The sequence below is a fragment of the Rhinoderma darwinii genome, chromosome 5, assembly GCF_050947455.1.
Source record: "Rhinoderma darwinii isolate aRhiDar2 chromosome 5, aRhiDar2.hap1, whole genome shotgun sequence".
Taxonomy (NCBI): Eukaryota; Metazoa; Chordata; class Amphibia; order Anura; family Rhinodermatidae; genus Rhinoderma; species Rhinoderma darwinii.
In genome coordinates this window covers 214898794-214925465 of record NC_134691.1, presented here as the reverse complement: position 1 = coordinate 214925465, position 26672 = coordinate 214898794, and the positions used below count along the sequence as shown (strand labels likewise).

Here is a 26672-nt window from a genome sequence, read left to right as displayed (position 1 = left end):
TCCTGTCCACAGACTCAATTAATCAGTCTGACTCTAACCTCTACAACATGGGCAAGACCAAAGAGCTTTCTAAGGATGTCAGGGACAAGATCATAGACCTGCACAAGGCTGGAATGGGCCACAAAACCATAAGTAAGACGCTGGGTGAGAAGGAGACAACTGTTGGTGCAATAGTAAGAAAATGGAAGACATACAAAATGACTGTCAATCGACATCGATCTGGGGCTCCATGCAAAATCTCACCTCGTGGGGTATCCTTGATCCTGAAGAAGGTGAGAGCTCAGCCAAAAACTACACGGGGGGAACGTGTTAATGATCTCAAGGCAGCTGGGACCAGTGTCACCAAGAAAACCATTGGTAACACATTACGCCGTAATGGATTCAAATCCTGCAGTGCTCGCAAGGTCCCCCTGCTCAAGAAGGCACATGTACAGGCCCATCTGAAGTTTGCAAATGAACATCTGGATGATTCTGAGAGTGATTGGGAGAAGGTGCTGTGGTCAGATGAGACTAAAATTGAGCTCTTTGGCATTAACTCAACTCGCCGTGTTTGGAGGAAGAGAAATGCTGCCTATGACCCAAAGAACACCGTCCCCACTGTCAAGCATGGAGGTGAAAACATTATGTTTTGGGGGTGTTTCTCTGCTAAGGGCACAGGACTACTTATCCGCATCAATGAGAGAATGGATGGAGCCATGTACCGTCAAATCCTGAGTGACAACCTCCTTCCCTCCACCAGGACATTAAAAATGGCTCGTCGCTGGGTCTTCCAGCACGACAATGACCCGAAACATACAGCCAAGGCAACAAAGGAGTGGCTCAAAAAGAAGCACATTAAGGTCATGGAGTGGCCTAGCCAGTCTCCAGACTTTAATCCCATCGAAAACTTATGGTGGGAGCTGAAGATCCAAGTTGCCAAGCGACAGCCTCGAAATCTTAATGATCTACAGATGATCTGCAAAGAGGAGTGGGCCAAAATTCCATCTAACATGTGTGCAAACCTCATCATCATCTACTAAAAACGTTTGACTGCTGTGCTTGCCAACAAGGGTTTTGCCACCAAGTATTAAAGGGAATGTGTTACCAGCAAAACATGTTTTTTTTTTTTTACTTAAACAATTAGTGTATAGGTGATTAAACATTGTTCTAATTTATTTTATTTTTTTCACGAGTCAGGAAATATTATAAATTGGATTCAATTGGATTCTAATTTATAATATTTCCCATTGCTGGTCACTAGATGGAGCCATTCCCAAAATTGCAGCATTGCATGTGGTAAAGCAACCACATTGCTTTATGCTGCAAAATTGGGTAAAAAGCCCTTGCTCTAGTGAGCTCTCAGCATCCCCCCCTCCTTTATCCTGGCTAGTGCCGGGAGAAACGAGGGGTTTGAACGGTCTAACCTCCTACACTGTGTGTCGCCATTTTTTGAGCTAACACACAGTGTAGAAGGTTTACATACAGTAGTAAACACACACTGAAACACAAACATACATAGAAATCCCTTACCTGCTCTAGTCGCCGCCGCTCCCTCCGGTCCATCCGCTCCGTCTGCTGCCGCTGCTCCATGTGCACAAGTCCGGAAGCCGCGACCGGAAGTAGTAATCTTACTGTCCGGCCGCGACTTCCGGTCCAGAGGAAAATGGCGCCGGACGGCGCGCATTTCAAATTGAACTGTGTGGGAGCGGCGCATGCGCCGTTCCCACACAGCGGCGTACATGTTAGTGGATGGAACGGGCCCCGTTCGCAGTCCCTATGGGACTGGAGCTGCCGTATTCCATGTCTGTATGTGTCGTTAATCAACACATACAGAAATGGAAAAAAAAATGGCAGCCCCCATAGGGAAGAAAAAGTGTAAAAATAAGAAAAAGTAACACACAAACACACAAATTAATCCAAACGTTTTTAATAAAGCACTAACATCTTTAACATATTAAAAAAAAATTGGTGGTGACACTGTTCCTTTAAGTCTTGTTTGCCAAAGGGATCAAATACTTATTTCTCTGTGCACAATGCAAATAAATATATATAATTTTGACTATGTGATTTTCAGTTTTTTTTTTATATAATCTATCTCTCACTGGTAAAATTAACCTAGCCTAAAAATTCTAGACTGTTCATGTCTTTGACAGTGGGCAAACTTACAAAATCAGCAAGGGATCAAATACTTATTTCCTTCACTGTATATATATATATATATATATATATATATATATATATATATATATATATATATATATAGCAGAGATATATATATATATATATTTACTATCCTCTGTGTTTTAGTAATTGAAATCTCAGAGCAGGCCCAAAAAAGGCTTATGGGAACTCGGTATAAAGCTACAGCCCCTTTTTTCCATTATGATTTTCTGACCGCTATTCATGTCAGGTGATTATTTTTGACTGCATCCTCCATTTAACGATAGGATGGTATTGTTTCTGCACATATTTCTGCCATAATCACAGTGCCAGCCTCACTTTTTTAGGGTACATTGCCTAAAATTAACAGGATATTAAGTTGTGTTTTTGGACAGTTTGTTCCTTGTAGTAAGTTTTAGATCAAATTACACAGGTCTTCAACCCAAGACTCAATTTGTACTGGGTTGAGGGCAGAGAAGGAACAAGGAAGCTTCAAAGAAATAAACCCATGCTTTTATCGCTCTTTAAAGGGATATGTCATCAGTATATGATCGTGGGGGTCTGACACCTGGACCCCGCACCGATCAGCTGCTCCAGCTGCCTCCGGGCGCGCGGGATGTTATGCAGGGTATGCAGATGGCTCCGACCACTGCATACCATGCTGCAGAACAGGAACTTTGATCCTATTTACTTGAATAGGAGAAGAGCTGTGGTACTGCAGCTCAGCCGCTATTCTGTGACCGGAGTCATCTGCTTCTGGCATGGACATGCCGGAGGCAGTCAGAGTATCTGATCAGTGCGGGGTCCGGCTGTTGGACCCACACGATCATGTATTGATCCTATGGATAGGCCATCAGTTGTCCGTGCCTGGACAACCCCTTTAAGCTTTAAAGTAGTGTTCAAAGAGTGACATATGCTCGTTCCAGCAATGTGGCGTTATTTTTCTTAATGTACCTCAGCTTTTGTTATTATCTATACAGTCTTTGATGGAAACACTTTCACCTGGGTGCGCTTGCTTTTTAATACTATGATCAGTACATTCGGTGGGTTCAATCACTGTCGACATCCTAACTAGTATTATTTAAGTCTGTTTAGATATGGACACAATGTGAACAGTAGATCTGTATTACTAATACACGGAAGCGGAAGCATTGTTATAAGAAAAACTGTTCCACTATAATTGAGGCCTGCAACTTCCATGTCTGAATTAGGGAAAAAAAAATACAATGCATTATTAAAACATTTTTAAGGGGCAATGTATGAGCAATGTGGGTTATTTTTTATATTTTACTGAACATGTTACCAATTTACTCTTGTTTAATCCTAATCCTAGCTGAGAAAAGGTCCTCCTGTACCACCACTACCTAAACTCACTCCATCAAAAGAACTGCAACAAGAAAATATCATTAGCTTCTTTGAAGACAATTTTGTCCCTGAGATCAATGTGACAACCCCTTCACAGGTAGGTGATATTCTATATGGCACTGCCCAATAATGTTGCTCATAGAGAACTGTGCTGATTTCTCCAAAGAACAATGAATTATCTATAGTGTTTGTTAATAAACTGAATATTCTCTGGGAAAAGCCAAACTATTTTTATTTTTAAATAATAGTAACTGTGTTTTTAGAAATTCAAATTTTTTTTTCTTTTTGAAGTGAAATAAATTTTAGAATATCATGACAATTTTCCATCACCTCATCATTTGTAGCCTCTGTTTACACATCATGATATCATTCACATATTTTAGCCTCATTATAATTTTCTCATAAAATAGTGTATTTTGTACAAAGAGATTAAGAATGGCCTAAGGCCTTGTTCACACGACAGTGAAAAAAAATGTCCATTAAAAACTGATCAACTGTCAGTTTTTCATGGCCATTTTGCATCACTGTCTCTAAATTTTCATCCATTTCCAGTTCATCTGTCCGTTTTTAATGGCCGTTTGACATCCATTTTGCATCAGTTTTTCATGGCCGTTAAAAAAAACTGATGAATTTCATTGGTCAGGCTTTTTTTTTGTCCCAGCCCCCTGAAAACACCCAAAGGAAGGTCACATGTTCACCTAGACACGATTTACAGCCTCCCTGTAGATGATGCCACACCAGCCTCCCTGTAGATGATGCCACACCAGCCTCCCTGTAGATGATGCCACACATCCTGTATATGATGCCACACACCTCCCTGTATATGATGCCACACGCCTCCCTGTATATGATGCCACACGCCTCCCTGTATATGATGCCACACGCCTCCTTGTATATGATGCCACACGCCTCCCTGTAGATGATGCCACATGCCTCCCTGTAGATGATGCCACACCAGCCTCCCTGTAGATGCCACACCAGCCTCCTTGTAGATGCCACACCAGCCTCCCTGTAGATGCCACACCAGCCTCCCTGTAGATGCCACACCAGCCTCCCTGTAGATGCCACACCTGCCTCCCTGTAGATCGTGCCACACCAGCCTCCCTGTAGATGCCACACCAGCCTCCCTTTAGATGCCACACCAGCCTCCCTGTAGATGCCACACCAGCCTCCCTGTAGATCATGCCACACCTGCCTCCCTGTAGATCATGCCGCACCTGCCTCCCTGTAGATCATGCCACACCTGCCTCCCTGTAGATCGTGCCACACCAGCCCCACTGTAGATGCCACATCAGCCTCCCTGTAGATGCCACACCAGCCTCCCTGTAGATGCCACACCAGCCTCCCTGTAGATGCCACTCCAGCCTCCCTGTAGATCGTGCCACACCAGCCTCCCTGTAGATCGTGCCACACCAGCCGCCCTGTAGATGCCACACCAGCCTCCCTGTAGATGCCACACCAGCCTCCCTGTACATGATGCCACACCAGCCTCCCTGTACATGATGCTACATACTCACGGGTGCAGCGCCGTCTCTTGTCTTCTTTAGGAGTGGTTACGCGTCTGCACGGGATCTGGCAAGGCAGCGCGACGGGGCGATGACGTCATCGAGGCGCCTTTAAACCCGTGAAGACGAGTGACCACACCTGAAGAAGCGCTGCAACAGTGAGTATGCCAACGATAGCCAGCAAGGGAACTAGTAGTTCCCTTGCCAATCCCCATGTAACAGATCCGTTTTTAACGGTTGTTACATGTATTGACAGCCGTTAAAAATGGATCCATTGACTTCTATGGGGGCCGTCAGGCCGTTAAAACGGCCCAAAAATAGGACATGTCCTATTTTTTGACGGCCATTATTCACGGGCCGTTAAAAAAACGGGCGTGTGAATGCACCCATAGAATATAATTGCTCTGAAAACGGCCATGTGAAGGCCGTTAAAAGGACGGCCATCACACGGCCGTTTTTCACTGTCGTGTGAATAAGGGCTAAGACTTTTACTCTCAGAGTTAAAGCAGGTGGTTAAAGGGGTTGTCTGGTTTTAGCAAATTAATATTATGTATAAAGTTATACAATTTTCCAATATACTTTTTGTATTATTTCCTCATGGTTTTCAAGATCTCTGCTTGCTGTTATTTAGTAGGAACATTCATTATTTACTTTTAGTGGATACAATTCTGTCCACAGTCACGTGATGGACACAAAGGTGCTAGGATCATTAGAAGAAAAAACACTGATACTGTAACAACTCCTGCACCTGTGTGTCCACCACATGACCATTGTTACGGCCACGGTCCGCAATCTTCACTTACCTGCCTCCCGCAGATCTTCCTCTTCCTGCCGGCGTCTTCTTTCCCAGAGACATCGGCACATACACCCGCTCTGTCCCGTAGTGATCACTAGACGGCGCGCGTGCTGGTTTCCGGCCTTGAAGGGCCAGCGTGCACATATTTAAATAATTAATGAATTATTCCCTGATCACCCTGAACTATAAAAAGGGCCATTCCCTTCTGATCCTTGCCTGAGCGTTGTTAGTTAATCCCATGTTAGTCTTTGCATGTTAGTCCTTTAGTGTTATCCTGTTCCCGTTGTTTCCCGTGCCCTGCTACCTGTATCCTGTATCCCATGCTGTGTTACTGATCCTGTTTAGGGATTGGAGTCGTATCCGGCTACACCCGTTGTCATCCGCCATGTCTGGCACAACCTACTACACCTGCTGTCTATCGCCACGTCTCGCTCAACCTGCTGCACCTACTACCATCCGTGCCAGAGCCCGTGCCACCATCTGGACTATTTCAGATACCCTTGTGCTACGAACTTGTATAGACTCTTGCTTAGAGTGTGACTTGGCCAGCTGCCTCTCCACTGAGGCGGATCGGCCTAGTGATTCCACATACCCTATGATCGTGACAGTATGCTGCTGGCCAGCCCAAGACCGCAGTTCAAAAGATAGAGACGGAGATGCATGACCTACGGACACGTCAGGATCAACTCCTTGAGGCTGTAAATTCCATCATGGCCCACCCGGATCAACTCACTGTTCCACCCCCGGTTCTTCCTCCAGACACTGTTGCTGTTCCACAGTCCGTTGCTCTCCCTGTTTATTCCGGATCCACAGTTTCACTGCCTCTTCCTCCTCGCTATAATGACGGTGATCCCAGAGCCTGTAGAGGGTTCATCAACCAATGCACGGTTCATTTTAGGCTATGAGCTCATCTCTTCCCCTCCGAGGAGGCCAAAGTAGCGTTTATCATCTCCCTCCTCGGTGGCAAGGCCCTCGCATGGGCGAATCCCATCTTGAAACGACAAGGACCTGTATCCTCGCATCTAGCCTTGTTCCTGCAGTCTTTCCGTGCCGTGTTCGAGGAGCCAGGCCGAACATCTTCTGCCGCAGTCACTCTGCTAACACTCAAGCAAGAGTTCGATACCCTGGCAGCAGAGTTGGCATGGAACAATGAGGCATTGGTGGCGACCTTCTGGCAGCGACTGTCCTCGCACATCAAGGACCAGCTTGGAGCCCGCGACCTTCCTTCTACCTTGGATGCCCTCATCCTGTTGGCTACTCGGGTTGACATGAGGATCTGGGAGCGCACTCAGGATGTTCGACAGGAGAGCCAGTGTCACAGACCAGCACCCTTGGCCCAGAGACCACTATTGCCTTCCCCTAGTGCACTACCTGAAGAACCTATGCAGGTAAACAGAGTCCGAACAAAAAAACAGTGCAGACGCTCTTCTGGATTATGTCTGTATTGTGGCCTTAAGGGTCATTTTGTGCGCCAATGCCCACAGAAACTGGGAAACTCCAGCACCTAGGGTTGGTTGGGGAAGCAACTCTAGGTGGGACGTCTCCAAACATGAAAACCTCTTCCAAACTATTGATTCCTGTGGCCATAATCTCCGGAGAGACATCACATTCCTCTTCTGCCCATCTTGACTCCGGAGCAGCTGCAAATTTCATCCAGCAGGATCTAGTGGATTACTTACATCTACCCACGGTTCTTCTGGAGAGACCTCTGGCTGTTGTTTCTGTGAATGGTCTACCATTTCCAATTGTGTTCATCACGGAACCATTGACACTACAAGTTGGAGCTCTTCACTCTGAACAGATCACCTTCCTTGTATTACCTAAAGCTATCAACCCTATTCTGCTGGGTCTGCCATGGCTTCGCCTACAAGCTCCGGTTCTCGACTGGAGTTCCGGAGAAGTTCTCCAATAGGGTCCCAGATGCCATAGCCATTGCCTGTCACAGGTTTGCCCTGTTTTCCCCCACTGCCTCAGTCACTCTCCGATCTACCATCTCATTACAATAGTGTTGTGGACGTTTTCAGTAAAGGGGAAGCAGAGACTCTTCCTCCTCATCGCATCTACGACTGCCCGGTGGACTTACTCCCTGACGCTTCACCACCTCGAGGGCCAATTTACTCTCTTTCCCTGCCAGAGACCAAAGCCATGTCCGCCTATGTTAAAGAACTTCTCGAAAGAGGGTTCATCCGAAAATCTTCCTCCCCGGCTGGAGCCGGATTCTTCTTCGTGAAAAAGAGGGACGGATCTCTTCGGCCATCTATCGACTACCGGGGCCTGAACCAAATTACTGTTAAAAATAAGTATCCCCTGTCGCTCATCTCAGAACTTTTTGACAGAATCCGTGGGGCCATGGTATTCACAAAACTGGACCTACACGGAGCATATAACTTGATCCGTATCCACAAAGGAGACAAATGGAAAACTGCATTTAACACCCGAGACGGCCACTACGAATACCTTGTTATGCCCTTTGGCCTGTGTAACGCTCCAGCTGTGTTCCAGGAATTTGTAAAAATTACATCTTCCGTGATCTGCTATATGTCTGTGTAGTGGTCTATCTGGACGACATCCTAATTTACTCGCCGGATTTAATGACGCATCGGAGGCACGTTCGCCAAGTTCTGTAGCGGTTAAGGGAGAATCGCCTATACGCTAAAAGTGTGTGTTCGAGAGAAGCTCTCTGCCCTTCCTGGGCTACATAGTGTCTGACCGTGGCCTCAAGATGGACCCAGAGAAGGTGAAATCCAACTTGGAGTGGCCACGTCCACAGGGCCTTCGGCCCATACAAAGATTTCTTGGATTCGCGAACTTCTATCGGCAGTTTATCCCGAACTTCTCATCTCTGATTGCCCCAATCTCGGCCCTCACCAAGAAGGGGGTGAAAGCTAAGGTTTGGCCTCTAGAGGCAAAATCTGCATTTACTAAACTTAATAGCGCTTTCACCTCAGCATCTGTTCTTCATCACCCTGATGCTTCTTGGCAGTTCCTTCTGGAAGTGGACGCATCTTTTGTTGGTGCTGGAGCTCTACTAGGTCAAAAGAACTCTAAGGGTAAGATGGTGGCTTGTGGCTTCTTCTCGAAATTGTTCTCTCCGGCAGAGCGCAACTATTCCATCGGGGATCGGGAGTTGCTGGCCGTCAAGTTGGCATTAGAGGAATGGAGACACGTGCTGGAAGGCGCGGTTCACCCTATAATCATTTATACGGATCACAAGAACTTTACGTACTTAGAGTCAGCACAACGGCTAAATCCTCGCCAAGCCAGGTGGTCGTTGTTCTTCGCTAGATTTCAATTTACTGCTTCACTTTCATCCTGCTGATAAGAATGTGAAGGCTGATGCCCTATCTCGATCATTTGAGATTAATGACTCTGAAGAGATTCCCCAATATATTATAGACCCGTCTAGGATTATTGTCGCTAGCCTGTTGCAAATTGGAGACATTCCTCCTGGAAAGACTTTTGTCTGCCTTACGGACAGGAAGAGAATTCTCCGCTGGGGACACAGCTCTAAATTGGTGGGGCACTCTGGTGTTCGAAAGACTCAGTATTTCATAGCCCGTCAGTATTGGTGGCCCATACTGCCTAAGGATGTTGTGGACTGTCTCTTCATGTACGAACTGTGCTTCGAAAAAGTCTTCTCGCTCCAAACCTACCTGTCTGCTCCTTCCCCTGCCTGTTGCTGATGCACCTTGGCAGCACATAGCTATGGACTTTATCACTGACCTTCCCCCTCAGCTGGATGTACTACAATCTGGGTAGTAGTGGATCGTTTCTCCAAGATGGCACATTTTATTCCACTGACTGGCCTCCCGTGTGCTCCTCGCCTGGCAAGCCTGTTTATTTTGCACATCTTCCGGCTACACGGACTCCCTCTATATATTGTCTCGGACCGGGGTGTACAGTTTACATCCAAGTTCTGGAGAGCCCTGTGCAACCTGCTGGACATTAAACATGACTTCTCTTTTGCCTATCACCCTCAGTCCAATGGTAAAGTGGAGAGGACCAACTAAAATTTAGAGAATTAACTTTGCCACTTTGTTTCCGCCCAACACGACAATTGGGCGCAACTCCTGCCTTGGGCTGAATTCTCATACAACAACCACACAAGTGAGTCTACCGCCTCGTCTTCCTTCTACAGTGTGTACAGCCAGCATACTCGAGTTCCTCTTCCTATGTCAGCTATGTGTAATGGCAGGGGGTAGGGAGACGGACAAGTGAGCCCTAATCTACCCGCCACTCTGTCCCTGCCTACTTGCAACGACCCGCCCTAGGCGACGGGGTACAACTGGGCGGCGGTCCCTGCGCTCAGTAAGTGCACGACAAACATACAAGGAACACAAGCAAGGAAAAGGGGCCGTTGCCCACAGCAACACCGTGAGCAACCAGAGTGGTGAACGAGCCGAGTCAAGCCAGGAGTGTGCGAGGTACAAAACGAAAAGCAGAAGAGTAGTCGGTAAGCCAGGGTCTGTATGGAGCAGGATCAAAAATAGCAGGAGCTGTAGCTGGGCCAGGAAACCACAAGGAAAGAATCACAAGCACCGAGGGACAGGAAGTGCAGGCTTAAATAGACCGAGGGTGGGAGCTAGCTGAGTCTGGCCAGGTTACGATAGGCTCTCCCACTCCTAAGCCTGCCAGCCTGAATGGTGGAAGCAGGAGTCAGTCTCAGGGATGTATTCTCAGGTGCTGACTGATTAGTTCTGGGAGTTAACCCCGAAGCTGTGCCTGGCAGATCCTTTACACTATGACTCAAGTACCAGCAGCTAATTCTTTTTTTGGCTCATTTGTTCACATCTGGCGGCAAACTAAGGCTGCGGTTCTCCAAGCAGTGGACCGCATGAAAAAGCATGCAGATAAAAGAAGGAAAGTTCCCCCTCAATTCTCTCCTGGAGTCAAGGTCTGGCTGTCCTCGACAAACATTAGACTCAAGATGCCTTCTTACAAGTTCGAACCTAGGTTCCTCAGTCCTTTCAAAGTCCTACAGCGGATCAACCCAGTATCCTATAAACTTCGGTTGCCTCCTACTCTGAAGATTCCCAACGCGTTCCATGTATCCCTCCTTAAACCCGTGGTCCTGAACCGATACAGTAAAACTCCTAGGTCTGCAGTTTCTTCCAGTAGTTCTTCTGAGGTATTCGAAGTGAAGGAGATTCTGGACTGCAAGAGGGTAGGAGGAAGGACTTTCTATTTGGTGGTCTGGAGAGGGTTTGGTCCTGAGGAGAGATCCTGGGAGCCAGAGGAGAACCTCAATGCGTCTACCCTCATTAAAAAATTCCTCTCTCGCTCTGGACCCAAGAAAAGGGGGCGTAAGGGAGGGGTACTGTTACGGGCACGGTCATGGACCGCGACCTTCACTTACCTGCCTTCCGCAGATCTTCCTCCCAGCGTCTTTCTCCCCAGAGACGTCGGCACATGCGCCTGCTCTGTCCCGTAGTGACCACTAGAGTGCACGCGCTGGTTCCCGGCCTTAAAGGGCCAGCGTGCGCATATGTAAATAATTGATTCATTATTCCCTGATCACCCTGAACTATGAAAAGGGCCCTGCCCTTATGATGCTTGCCTGAGCGTTGTTAGTTGATCCCATGTTAGTCTTTGCAAATGGTCCCTTAGTGTTATCCTGTTCCTGTTGTTTCCTGTGCCCTGCTACCTGTATCCTGTATCCCGTGCTGTATTATTGTTCCTGAGCCTGTTTAGGGATTGGAGTCGTGTCCAGCTACACCCATTGTCATCCGCCACTTCTGGTGCAACCTACTGCACCCGTTGTCATCCGCCACGTCTGGCACAACCTACTGCACCTGCTGTCTACCACCAAGTCTGGCTCAACCTGCTGCACCTACTACCATCCGTGCCAGAGCCCCTGCCACCATCTGGACTATTTCAGGTTCCCTTGTGCTACGAACTTGTATAGACTCTTGCTTAGACTGTGACTTGGCCAGCTGCCTCTCCGCTATTGCGGAGCGGCCTAGTGGGTCCACATACCCCATGATCGTGACAACCATGGACAGAATTGTATCCACTAAAAGTAAATAATTTATGTTCCTACAAAATAACAACAAGCAAAGATCTTGAAAACCATGAAGAATTACTAAATAGTATAACTTTTACTTACACAAAAAATAAAATGTATTTGCTGAAACCGGACAACCCCTTTAAGTGGATACCGGAGATAAATCTTAATTATATTGTTTCTTATAGAATGAAACTGCAGAAGAAAAGAAGGTTGAATCTTTACTTGATCTAGACTTTGATCCTTTCAAACCAGCTGCATCAGCAGGAATAACGCAGTCTCATTCACCGATGTCTCAGGTATGGGTCACTACATTTTAGATTATGATCACAAATCAAATCTATTTTATCTGTAAAAATCCTTTAATTCCTAATTCGGTAATCCAGAAAGTCTACTTCTAGTACTATTTTCATATAGCAGCAATTTTGCGTTAACATTTTATCTTAGGTTTTCTTCTTGGAGGTTCTTATGCTGGCTGTTATGGGAGAAATGTAGTTTTACATCGCAGCCATTCGAATGTACTACACATACTGGTCGGGTCCGTCTGAGCGGGAGCTCCTTATACTTAGCGTCTCGCTCCTTTGTCTAAGATACGAGGGCCTCGAGCAGGGGACCCCTTCTGTATGACATCCATTTGACCCAATACGGTATATGGAAATAGCTTGTCAAAGTGCCCTTGGCTATTATAAAATGTTAATATTGTAATAATTCTTACTTTGTTATGCATAAAATATATTTGTATCTTTGGATGAAACACTGGTAGCCACTTGGTCGACTCTTTAGGTTTAAAATGCTCTTGTGATATTTTCATTTAGCTGCAATTTAATATTACTGAAATTACTATGTATTACTATTACACTTAAATAACTGCAGAATATTTTTTGTTACATAAGGGTACTATTTGCTGAAAATGAAAAAATACTAGTCTGTGTATTGTGAAGTTCACAAAATTAAAAGCCAAGTGTAGAATATATCTTGGCATTTAAAGGTTCTTGAATTTATGATTTATGATTTTTGATTATAGATTCAGTCTTTATTTCTAGTTAAGCACAGTGGTTGCATTTGTCATTTTATGGATATACTGAATATATGTATTTTTGTCAGTAATAGAAACATGATTAAAATGTGTAACTGATGTGTATAGACTAAATGTTAACAGAAAATTATCGGATCAATCTTCTTCAGCTCTTTGCTAAAAAATTAAATTTTCTGTGATAAGCAGACGCTTAAACATAATTAGCATATTCTCCAAGATTAGTCGGGTAACCTTTTCTGCTGTTTTTAGTGTTCTTTTCATTCTATTCAACTTTAGGTCTTAAATATTATTTATCTTTATCAGACGTATATAGGCAGTAGTGCTGGATAAAACCATGTAAAAGGCAAAGGAAAGTCTAAAAGATATTACTGAAATAGATCTTGATACATTATTATTTCATTAAAATAATTTTATTAATCATAATATTTTATTACACATAAATACAAAAATAAAAATACAAAAATAACCCCCCTCCCAAGTATATACTATAGACAGTTAAAAATACATAAAATAAACCAGGTGCAATATAATGAAAACATAGAGTTATATGTAATCATATTGATTACATATAACTCTATGTTTTCATTATATTGCACCTGGTTTATTTTATGTATTTTTAACTGTCTATAGTATATACTTGGGAGGGGGGTTATTTTTGTATTTTTATTTTTGTATTTATGTGTAATAAAATATTATGATTAATAAAATTATTTTGATGAAATAATAATGTATCTAGATCTATTTTTGGTTTAATGGATATAGGTATTTGATTTCTTGAGTATGATATATTGGCTGAGAAAATATATATAGGTTATAAGATATTACTGAAAATCTGGGATTATATCAAAGGAATTCATATCAAAATGGCAGCCCCTGTAGCTGTTGGAAATGGAGGGCTCCATCTTCCTACCCCATGGACGCTATGAACACACCTTTTTATAGCTATTTAAACATACGAAGACTGGAGTTTAAAACACCAGTCTTACACTAATTTACGTTGCAGAAAAAGGGTCAACGCACCAAGGGGTACACACCTCTTAATAAATTTTTCACATCTTTGGCTGTATGTACGACAGAAATGCAAATTAACACCTGCTATGAGCAGGTGTAGATTTGCGCCATAACTTATGTCAGTTTTTGCCATAGTAAAGTATTATAGTAACTCTGTTGTTCCATGGAGGCCCCGCCCTCCTAGGCTAAACCTGACCTCTTTTCTCGCCACTTTCCGAATGTAAAACTTAGCTAATTTTAGCTCCAAAATGTGTGACTTTCTTATGCCACAAAACTGGCGCAAGCATTTTCCCCCAATAAGCATTGACAAATATGAGACGGCGGGTCGCCCCATGGGTCATGCTGCCCTGCTAGAGATAAAAAAAGCTAAAGGTCAAACAAACCGGGACTCTTTTGACCAGGATGAGAGTGGTGTGGTGGCATGCACTAGTGCCAGTAGGGGGGCACTATTTCTTTTTTTTTGCTATGGAGAGCCCTTTCCTATATATGGCAATAGATTATAATTTCCTAAATTTGATGTCTCCAGGTTTACTTTCAGCAAAATTTTTATACTTTATTAAATTTTTCGTTCTTTATCAGTTAAAATGTATTATCTCACTGATTTTATGATTTTTACAATTGTGCATCTTTAATTGTTAGTATTTCTATAATGCCTCTTAACATGAATTCAGGATAATAAACTGCACAGTCATGTCACATGAAAAATACCAAGAACTTTATGAATGTGATGGTTAAGGGAACAATTACATTTCTTCCTTACATTTGTATACAAACATCATAGATATATAAATATACGTATAGTATTTATGCTTGGGAAATTTACTACAACTCGGTAAATTAAATGCAGTCATTCAGTGGTGAAAAATTTCATTTGTTTTATCAACTTTAACAAACCACTACTAGACGTACCATGACCTTTAGACATTTAGTTTCGAATATAATTACTGTTGATTTTGTACACAATATAATTTAACATCACATTTACTGTACTAGGTTGCCTGGTCGCACGTTACAATGAAACCACTTTATAAATGTCAGTTTCTGGTTTTCTATTAATATAATGCTATTTAATTTATTTGTCATTTATATTTTCAGACGCTGCCTTGGGATCTCTGGACGGTAAAATAACTTTTTAACTACCAGAGTACTGTATGTAATTTGCTTTGTAGATAAAGTCTTCTTTTATTAAAAACATTTACTAAAAGTAGACAGCACTGGATATATACATATTGGCAACCATAAATGATGGTCTGTTTACATTAGCATAAATAGGGTCTGTTGGGCATTCCAGTATTTTTGATTGCAAGAATATCGCAGTCTGTCGTAATATTCATGTCATCAAATATGCCAGAACCTCAAGAGACCCCATAAAGGCAACTGGGATCTGACAGTATTCGTCCTTATCTGTTTGAACCCGGCATGGCAGTCATGGCTCAGTTATAAACAGAAGTGATGATGCTATTGTGAACAGAGCCTTACTCTCTACCATCTGCCTGTAAGGGTGTCACAACCAGTGTAATAAATGAGCACAGGAACCAGGCAGGTGGCAGATCTTTACCTCAGCAATTCAATGAGTAACTGTGGGTTATACAGGGACACAATATCAGTTTCTACAAATGTCCATAGACTTTTCTTTCAGGGGTCTCTCTGCAGTCTTTCTACAGTCTTTCCGCTGAGGGGTCTCTCTGCAGTCTTTCTACAGACTCTCCCCTCTAGGATCTCTCCGTAGACTCTCAATAGACTTTACTCTCAGGTGTCTCTATAGTCTCTCCCCCTTCACTCTCGTGTCTCCCCCTCACAGCCATTTCCTCCCTTTTATCACAGATCTCAGTCCAGCCTCTGCATTGTAGAGCTTTTTTTAAGTTTCCCATGCTGGACTGTCTGGGCAGGTTCAGTAAAATTTGTCAAATTAATCTTAGGAACCTCCGTTGCAAATTCCTTAATTTTTGTGGGACAAAAAAAGCACAGCATGCTGCGCTACTTTAGCCAGCAAAATGACGGACAGCGTGACAGAAATTCAATGGAACCTATTAAAGTCAATGGGACGGACCCAGCTGGATTCCGTGATGCGACTGCTCCGGCAGCTCCGGATTTTTGTTGTCTTGCTCCCATGATGGAGCAGAACAACAACAGAAAGCCTTGATGCAGATGTGAGCAGAGCCTTACACACAGACTAAAATAACAGACTGCAATCATATATCCTAGCCATGTTTACCGTTACTTGCTGCCTCTTGTATTGTCTGTAGGTTAGCAAGGAGTCATATGGGAGGGGAATGACAAATGGCTGGAAGCCCAGACGATACATGGTTTATTTGTAGCCTGTAACCAATTACGAAACATAGCTCAGCATAGGAGCCTAGACACAAATGATTTTTTAAATCAAGACTATTTGCAAATTTGTTTAATTTTTATTGTAGATGCATTGGAACATTAAAAATGTATTGCAAAAATGAAAATAACCTTTAAAAAGAAAAGATTCTTATAGAATAATTTAAAGTTTAATTTTCTCACAACCATTTTAGCTATAAGGCAACTAAAATTTGTTTTTAACAGTATTAAAGAAGAAATAAGTGTATGACACTTTTATTTACACTAGTAATACATTTTCAAAGACCAGATTTCCAGACATGCGTACCCCTCATCAGGTCAAAGACTAAGTGATTTTCTTTAAATTAGACAGAATATAGAAATCTAATTCAGGAAGACAATTCGCAAAAAAGTGAGAAAATACCCAAGGCCATAATACTATCTATACCAATAAGGAGTGGGGTGTTGGCCTGAGCAATTATAGGAGCACAGAGGTGAGGAAGTTCAAAGATGTATCTGATAATGGGTCTAAAAACCAACATCAACATTGAGTCTATTCTTTTATTATCTTTGGTTTTTGCTTTCTTGGAAGCACATGACATTTTTCCCGTAGGATCATTACATTAAAGGAGTTATCCAACTTGTAAATATTTTTTAAAAACAGCTGCAAATGTTATAAAACATAAAAGGAATTAGTACTCACCTCTTTTTCCCCCTGGTGATCCAGCACTGATGCCCCGGCGGTCCTACCAGTCTATGTTTACAAGCAGCCAGCATGTGAACACTGCAGACAATCGGAGACCTCACTAGTCTTGCCCATGTTTCTGGCATCACCGCTCAGCGATGGGAGCCATGATGCCATGAATACGGCACGTGACTACTGAGGTCTTTGATCAGTGATGGATCGCCCGGAGAAAGGTCAGTACTGATTCTTTTTTTTTGTTAGATAACCTTTTCAGCTGTCTGTAATAAATGTACATGCTGGATAAACCCTTAGAGTATGTTCACACGGCTTATTTTAGGGCTGATTTTGGAACATAAAAAGCCTCGTTTTACGCTACAAAATACACTTGAAATAAGCCTGCAAACACTTTCCCTTTAATTTCAGTGTGAAATACACTGTGCTGTTCACATTAGGTGTATTTTTACACTGCTGAATTCAAAAAACGCCTCGTAAAAAGAAGTAGCATGTAATTTCTTGAGGCGTTTTTGGATCTGATTTTCTATTGACACTAGGAAAACGTCTAAGGGTATGTTCACACGCTGAGAGGCATTTACGTGTGAAAAGACAGACAGTTAACATCTGCCTCGTTTCACACGTAAATGCTCCTCCTCGCATTTTGTGAGGCGGCTGAGACGCTCGTAAATCTTGAGCTGTGCTTCATTGAGTTCAATGAAGAACGGCTCAAATTACGTGGCAAAGAAGTGCCCTGCACTTCTTTGCGGAGGCAGTCCATTTACGCGTCGTCGTTTGACAGCTGTCAAACGACGACGCGTAAATTACAGGTTGTCTGCACAGTACGTCGGCAAACCCATTCAAATGAATGGGCAGATGTTTGCCGACGTATTGTAGCCCAATTTTCAGGCGAAAAACGAGGCATAATACGCCTCGTTTACGCCTGAAAATAGGTCGTGTGAACCCAGCCTTAAAAAAAAGCCTCAAAAGAAGCTTCAAATTAAAAGAAACGTTATTTTTAGCTTAAAAAACGCCTTGAAATCAGAGGCTGTTTTCCTTTGAAAAGAGCTCCGTGATTTTCAGCCACTTCTTTTAGTACGTGTGAACATACCCTTTATGTTCTTCAAGAGATTGATCTGGTTGTGAAAATAGATGACCCATAGGTTTACAAAAAATTATCTTCATTGTATTTATTTATAGAATATTTATGCAGCCCCATTATTTTAATTTCATCCCATTTCTCATCATCAATTTGGATCATTTTTGATTCTGACATACAGTAATGTATAAATGCAACAAGCACTTCATGAATTTCTGTAGACACAAAAAAACAATTGTACTGAACAATAAAAACAATGTTACTCGCAGAAACTTTTGATAATTTATGAAAGAAATGAAAGTGTTTTTGTTTGCCCTTATTTTATCTATAGGCATTGTACATTTATTGAATTGCTTAATGTAAATGCAGTCAAACTAAATACCAATGTATAACTTAGTTACAAAAATATTTTCTGTCTCTCATAGACAAACAATGAATTGGTGCAGCCAGTGAGTATAAAATGTGTCCTGCATGATATGCTCTACCCTTCAGAAAGGTTCATCGAAAGTTCTTCACTGAAGTTGCTACAGCATAAAGAATATATTAGAGGATTCCATAAATAACAAGGAAAACTTGTTACATTAATTGCTTTTGTTAACAACAGGACCATTCCGATAATATCACAGTGGCTGAAGAGAATATCAAACTCTCTTTTATTCTCCTGGAGAAGTGTAAACAGTCACAGGCTGTTTATGGTAGTACCTGCAGATATATAACTGTAAACGTAATACAATGTTGTGTATTTATATATATATATATATATATATATATATATATATATATATATGCACACACACACAACATTATATAAAAAAAATTCTTTAAAGTGGCTGTAAGGTGGGGCTTCAATTCAAAAATGTCATATAGCATACCTATTAATTCATTTTAAATTTTATTCATTATATCACATATTTGTGTTTCTTTCATCATTTCCATAACTTTTCTTATCTTTTTCCTCCTTTTACTTGTCTGTCTGCATGAAGCCTGACTCATCAAAAAGTCTGTCATTATGTAACCTTGTTATAGCTGCAACCCCAAATTGTGGGTCAGCAGAGGATTTAAACATTTCAAAGAGTGATATAGATGAGGGTACATTGGGTCTTGATGATAGTGATGTCACAAATAGGCAGGAAAAGTCAAATGATGATGAAGCTTCTGATGAAAACTCCTTGGAGGAACAGTTGGAATCAACTTGTCAAAAAGAGATCTTTTCAATGGAATCGAATGAAGATGATCAAACTATGGGGGGCGTTTCAAGTCATGAAATAGTAATTATGTGTGGAGATGATTGTGTATTTGAAGACAGTCAATATCAAGTGGAAGAGATGGGTGTAGAAAATGAAAACAATGCAAAAATAAAACAAAGGGAGCTGCCAAAAAGCACACCGACTGCAGAACAGGGTCAAGAGGACATCTATGATGAATGCATTTCTGACACAGATAAAATCCATGAAAAAGATTATGATGAGCAAAATACACATATATCCGACATGAGTATGGGGAATACCGTTGATGCTGGTTTCCACGGTAGTGATACGGAGACAAATGTTTTAGAGAATGACTATGAAAGAGATGGATTAACTGATGGAGGTAATACCAACCGTTTTACTGCTGATGAATTTGGAATGGAGAATGTTAATGAAACCAACATCAATTCCAGTCTCCTAAAAAATGACGGCTGTAAAAATTATAATAATGTTTTTGAAACTGAGGAAAATTGCATAATTTTGCCTCAAGTATCAAATTACTTTGGAAATATTGATAGCAGTGATCTATCACTTCCTAACATGAACCACAATGATGTAGTTAATGAAGAAAGTCAACTAAACAGTGGGGAAATTAATATTTCCCTGACTGAATTTAACAGTACTGACATAGACCCAGACCAGATATGGCCGCCTAATTGGGAACCAACCGGTACAACAGAATCATGGGGTGAGTCCTATGAAACAGATTATGGAACAGATTGTCAGACAAATGAATTCTGCATGCCTGATCAAAATTCTGCAGAATCGACATCATTTTGGTATTCTCAAGCCACTGATCATGTAGGGAACGATGACAACACATCCATTTGCAATGAACACGAAGCACAAACAAGCTTGTCCATAAATGTAGACTGCAGTAATCCGACTGAAATAAATAAGGAAGATGATAGTACTCAACCAATGTTATGTATAAAAAAATCCAGAATGGCTAGCTTTGAATGTTCTTCTAACCTCAGAGACAATGAGACTAACAACTCAGATTTGTCAGAAGATGAACTAGCTAACCGGAGATATGGATTTCTCTACCAGGATATAGAGCGTGAGAAAGAAGAGGTATCTCTGATCTCCCCATGTGTAGCTTAGTATAGATAGATATTAGACCTTGTGCTTTATGCCCTTTCCATTATTTCCTCCTTTTTTTTTAGAGAAAAGAAAAGTGAAATTAGTTCTAAATATTGATATTTTGGAGGTGCTATGGGCAAAACTGATTCACTGGGGAAGATTTATGAAAAGTAGTGCAAAGAAAACTGGATTAGTTGCCCATAATACCCAATCATATTCCATTTCTCATTTTCTTCAGACCATTTGGAAAATAAAAGATGAAATCTGATTGGTGTCTCACTTTTCCTTCGCACTACTTTAATAAATCCCTCCCATTGTGTTTTACCCAGTGCTGGCCCTGAATGAGTGTGGCGTGACTAAAGAGAGAACCCTTGTGTCATGCACTAGGCACAATACAGTGCAACAGTATTGCCCTAAGTGTCACTCTGCAGATTTACATCCTTTAGCGAATTACCATTTCTGCGCAATATAGTCCTTGAATCGTATACAACATTTAACATGTCTTTAGTAATGCCCACTTAGATAAAATGTCCCCATTTTCATTATACGATCACGGATTTGTGCTCCCAGATTGCAGCATCGGTAGGGATTGAGAAACTGTTTTGTCTTTAGATTACTTTATCCAGGACACAAAGAGCATATCCAGAATTGATTAAGAAGTCGTGGGGATCCTTAAACATTTTAGAAATGTTACATTTTGTGTAATACTAGATTTTAAAGACGTTGCCGCCCATCTGTCAGCTGGACTCTGGGGGGGGGGGGGGACTTGGCAGCAAGTGTTTAATTTCCATTCATTGCTACCATGGGGGAAATGAAGCATAAGGCTGTGTTCACATGAGTGTTGGGCTTCCATTCATGGGTTCCATTAGACCTTTCTCTCAGAGCAACGCATGAACGGAAAGCCAAACGGAAACCACAGGTTCAGGGGCGTAACTAGGAAAGACTGGGCCCCATAGCAAACTTTTGACTGGGGCCCCCCCTCCCCAGGGTGTCACACAACTCCCCCCCTTGTAGATAGTACCTTTTTTACAAACCCCCCTTTTGATAACGCCATACAGCCCCCTGTAGATAACGCCATACAGCCCCCTTTGTAGATATCTACAGAGGGGGCTGTATGGCGCTATCTATGGGGGGGGCTGTATGGTGTTCCCTACGGGGGGACTGTATGGCGTTCCCTACAGGGGGGGGACACTGTATGGCGTTTCCTACAGGGGGGGACTGTATGGCGTTCCCTACAGGGGGGGACTGTATGGCACTGTCTACGGGGGGGGGCTGTATGGCGCTATCTACAGGGGGGCTGTATGGCGCTATCTACAGGGGGGACTGTATGGCGCTATCTACAGGGGGACTGTATGGCGCTATCTACAGGGGGCACTGTATGGCGCTATCTACAGGGGGCACTGTATGGCGCTATCTACAGGGGGGACTGTATGGCGCTATCTACAGAGGGGGACTGTATGGCGTTATCTATGGGGGGGCTGTATGGCGTTCCCTACAGAGGGGGCTGTCTGGCGTTATCTACAGGGGGGACTGTATGGCGTTACCTACAGGGAGTCTGTATGGCGTTCCCTACAGGGGGGGCTGTATGGTGTTACAGCGTCCCCCCTCCCAAAAAAATGCGACCTACAGTGTGATAAAGACTTTACAGACCTAATAAAAGACATGTATACCCTATCCACAGGAGATACCTCCCTGCTCTGCCGTACTGTTCAGTGGCGTCCCGCTGTAGCAGCCATAGCGGCTGCTAGCGGAGCCTGCGGCCATGGTGGGGGCCCGTGCCGGCGTGCGACACGGGCCCCCTCATGCCGCGGGCCCCGTAGCAGCCGCTACTGCTGCTACGGCGGTAGTTACGCCACTGCACAGGTTCCATTTGCATTACCATTGATTTCAATGGTAATGCTTCGATTGCAAATGGTTTCCGTTCATTTCCGTTCCACAAGGTTTCCGCTTTATTTTTTAGTGGAAACAATAGCATACTCAACTGCGCTATTGTTCCGCTAAAAAAACAGAAACCTTATGAAACGGAAACAAACGGAAACCATTTGCAATGGAAGCATTACCATTGATATCAATGGTAATGCAAACAGAACTTATGGTTTCCGTTTGGCTTTCCGTTCATGGGTTCCCCTGACTGAATGGTCTCACGGAACCCATCAACAGATGCCCAACGCTGATGTAAACAGGCCCTTACACAGTGTTTATGACATAGTTTACATTTAAATAAGACTGCAATGCATAGACAAACTGGGTCTTCCAGAACGAGAGATGATATTTGTAGCTGTTCTCCTCTCTACTTCGTTTTCTAAACCTGAATAGATTGAATACATGCAGAATATATATTTTGTTAGGAAATTATATTTTCAGTAGACATTTTCAAACATGTGATTCCCAGATGACATAAAAGTCATAAAACAATAATCTCCAATCTTTTCGTAACTCTTATAAACTTCAATAGAGAGGGCTGCTTACAAGCACGGCCATTTCTCTATTGAACTCTATGGAGACTGCAGTGGCTGATCAGGTTGCTTATGGTTTATGATGTGGCTATACCATAAATGCTTAAGATGGAAATACCCCTATAAAATAGCCTCAAAAAATATTTCTATGTACAAACAAGGGAATGCATTTTCCGTTTTGCTCAGAAATCTCCCAATTTAAATATACAAACCACAAATTAGGGCCTCGTTTACATTGGCAATCTGTATTAGATCTGTATTACACGGAACCCTAAATATGGCAAGCTTAGGATTCTATGGGCTAATACGATACCTCTGTGTGTATCTGCTTTCACATAAACTCCCTGCTTTACATTCCTTCCAGGAAAAATTTGTTGCCTCACAGATTCACCACAGTGTAATATGGGTCATTACTGCCGACCTGTATTGCTATTCATGAACATGGGATTGATGTGTGTACGAGGCCCTAAAGGAGTTGTTGCACGAAAATAACCCCTGTCTAAATGCCTTATTAGAGCATACGGCCGTCACAGAGGCAGTGCCCTGCTTGACACCCCCTTATAAAACAAATCAGAGAGCCACGAACAAGCTGCAACTCTAGCTCTGGCAGACTTAGGCGATCCATATATTACAGACTTGGGCCACCATGAAAACTAAATGCAATACTAAAAATGCTTGGCTATGGCTTCCCCAGCCAAAATATTTTCAGCTCCCATGTTAAAGGGCTTGTCTGTGATAAGACAACCCCTTTAAGTAGACTCATTCAGTTTATAAAACAAATGCCCCCTTATGGTGATCTTGCAAGGTAATGTTGCAAAAACATTGAAACATTCATTATATATCAAAATATGGTGTCATTCCTACCAGAACTGATAACAAATAGTATAGTGTTCACATAAAACATTTTCAAAAAAATTTATATTAGGATAACAGGAATATACTGCACTATAAAAATCCTTGGACTTATTTTACGTTTTCTTATATTGCTCTTTTGATAAATACGGTGGCCAGAATGTCTACCCTGGGATATCTTGTTGCAGAAAAAAAAACGTTCTTGACTAATGAAATCTTGAGCTTATGAATCTGTTTGTTGTAGCCTACAGTTTATATTCAAGGTTTAATGCAGACTTAAAGTACATGGGTTTCATTCTGTGCACTTTTAGAGTCCTTTAGAGATAGATTCCTTCTAATACCACACACAATAGTGCATACCTCCCAACAGTCCCACGAAACGGTACTCAAAGGGGATGGGGCTTATGCATATATGTGGGCTTTTGTGGGAAGTTTTGTGAGTATTCCTAAGTGGAACGGGAATTGGCTTAATAATATCCCGCAAATGGAGATTCATAGGTTGGGAGGTATGATACTGACATTCCTGTCCTCTTGGCTCATTCCTTATCATCATCATATTTTATCAAAAGCTACTTCATATGTAAATGTTATGCTTTTTCATTTAATTTAGGCTTCCAGTAGCGCTTTTAATGGACTGACACAGGTAGGTTTCACGATAATATGAAAAAGCAGAATAAACGTATTTGAGCATCATGATGTGGAATACAATTTGCCAGTAAGGAAAAATAAAACACTGGCTCAAGGGCTAATCTTGTATATTAAAAACCTTCATCACTGAGCAACAGGGTGAACTGATCCGTATATTACAAGTAGCTGATACATAAACAATAAACATGACGTAGGTGCTATTGTAGAAATGAATGATACTGCATATTCACTGGTGTCGGAAAAAAACATTATTAGCAAAGTCAAAACATCCACCTTATAGCAATAAATTATTTTTCCATCAAAACAAGTATTTTGAACATATTATAATGACTAAAATTCAACCCTATCATGTATCCATTTATTTCTTAAAGTTTAGTGTTTTAGTTATTGCAAGGAAAATTAACTGTTCTTAACTACTATATAACTTGTTGTTTACTATGGTTCCTAGTGATAAAATACTGTATGGTATGCTGCAAAACTAATCCATACAGAGAGCAGAGGCGTAACTAGGAAAGACTTGGGCCCCCCCAGGTGCCACACGTAGCCCCCCTTATAGATAGTTCCCCCTGTAGATTGTGCCATACAGCCCCCCTGTAGACAGTGCTATACAGCTCCTTCTGTAGACAGTGTCACACTCCACTTGTAGATAGCACCCCCAACATCCCCCTTGTAGATAGTGCCATACAGCCCCCCGTAGATATCACCATAAATCCCCCCTGTATATAGCGCCACGCAGCTCCCCCTGTATATAGTGCCACACAGCACCCCTTAGTAGATAGTGCTACACACAGACCCCTGTAGATTGTGCCACACACAGCCCACTGTAGATAGAGTCACAGCCCTCCCCCTTGTAAATAGTGCCATACAACCCCCCTAGTAGATAGTGCCACACAGCCCCCCCTTAGTAGTGCCACACAGCCCCTTGTATATAGTGCCACACAGCTCCCCATGTGCATAGTGCCACACAGCTCCTCCGTGTGTATAGTGCCACACAGCCCCCCCCTTGTATATAGTGCCACACAGCCCCCCAAGTAGTAAAAGGCAATGGCGCATTCGAGAAAGTTGTATCAGCCAGGGGGATGTCAATCAAACATGGAAAGTTGTGTTTCGAGGCAGGACTACGTGACTCTTCAGGATAACGGCACTGCCCCATGACCCTTTAATGAGTAATTAGCATATAGTGTGCGCCGTTTCAAAAGTTGATTTTATAGATTTTGCTGCATCTGAAAAAAACATACATTTGGATATATTGTCAGTTCATGTATTACCGCATGGTGGTGGTTCAAGGGTTTAAAACTACCAGACAGGTTCCCATTAAATAAACAATGAATTGAAAACAATTCCATCTGCCCTGCAATTTTGTTATTATAAATATATCCTATATAATTACAGCTCCAGAGCCTAGCTCTGAAATATATAAAGTACCAGAACCAAGCTCAGTACATATATATAGTACCAGAACCAAGCTCAGTACATAAATACAGCACCAGAACAAAGCTCAGTACATAAATACAACACCAGAACCAAGCTCATACATATATATGGCACGAGATCCAAGCTCAATACATATATAGAGCAACAGAACTAACCTCAGTACATAAATACAACCAGTACCAAGGTCAGTACATATATACAACAAATACAACTCAATTTAGGGCAACCCCTGCCGTATAGGTTTGTACGGCGTAAAACTACAGTTCCCAGCATGGCCCGAACAATGGTAAGGATATGCTGGAAGATGCTGTTTCCCAAAAATAAAAAATTATACCACCTATCATCTCGCTGCAGATCATACAGTGACTACAGTACTGATTAGAGGCAGAATAAACATTTGCATTGTGACTCACTGGTGACGTCTCAGATTCTAGTTATTTTTCTCTTTTCTTCTCCCTCCGGTCCAGACCTCTATGATGGATTTCTCCCGGCCACAACTCATTTCTGCAGTTTTCCGCTGAGATGTCCTCAGCTTCTCACTTTTAAAACATTTCTGCACCTATAAACAAAGATAAAATTCTCAACACCTCTAAATATAATAGCGCCATACACTACACCTCTAAGTATAATAGTGCCATACACTGTCCCTGATTATAATAGTACCATACACTGTGTCCCATACACACACACACACACACCGTGCCCCCTGTAGACAGTGCCCCCTGTAGATAGTGCCCCCATAGCCCCGCTGTAGATAGAGACCCCCATAGAGCCTCTGTAGATAGTGCCCACATATGGACTCCAGAGCTGCAAGGCAATAGTGCTAACCACAAAGCCACCGTGCTGCCTTACATATAGCTTCCCCTATAGATAGTGCTCCACGTATAGCCCACCTCTGTAGATAGTGCCTCACATATACCCCACCCCTATAGACCGTGCCCAACATATAGCCCCCCCCTGTAGATAGTGCCCCACAGGTAACCCACCCATGTATATAGTGTCCCACATATATCC

At 42.5% G+C, this 26672-nt stretch overlaps 1 protein-coding gene across 1 annotated transcript in view; it reads left to right on the top strand.

Moving 5' to 3' along the window:
* The window catches only part of AMPH (amphiphysin), a 241956-nt gene that overhangs the window by 162965 nt on the left and 52319 nt on the right, over positions 1–26672 (top strand). Inside the window, exons 11-15 of the mRNA XM_075826928.1 lie at positions 3473–3601; positions 11998–12108; positions 14952–14975; positions 18364–18387; positions 24187–24219. Of these exons, the coding sequence (XP_075683043.1) occupies positions 3473–3601; positions 11998–12108; positions 14952–14975; positions 18364–18387; positions 24187–24219 (321 nt within the window). The remainder of the gene's footprint in view (positions 1–3472; positions 3602–11997; positions 12109–14951; positions 14976–18363; positions 18388–24186; positions 24220–26672) is intronic.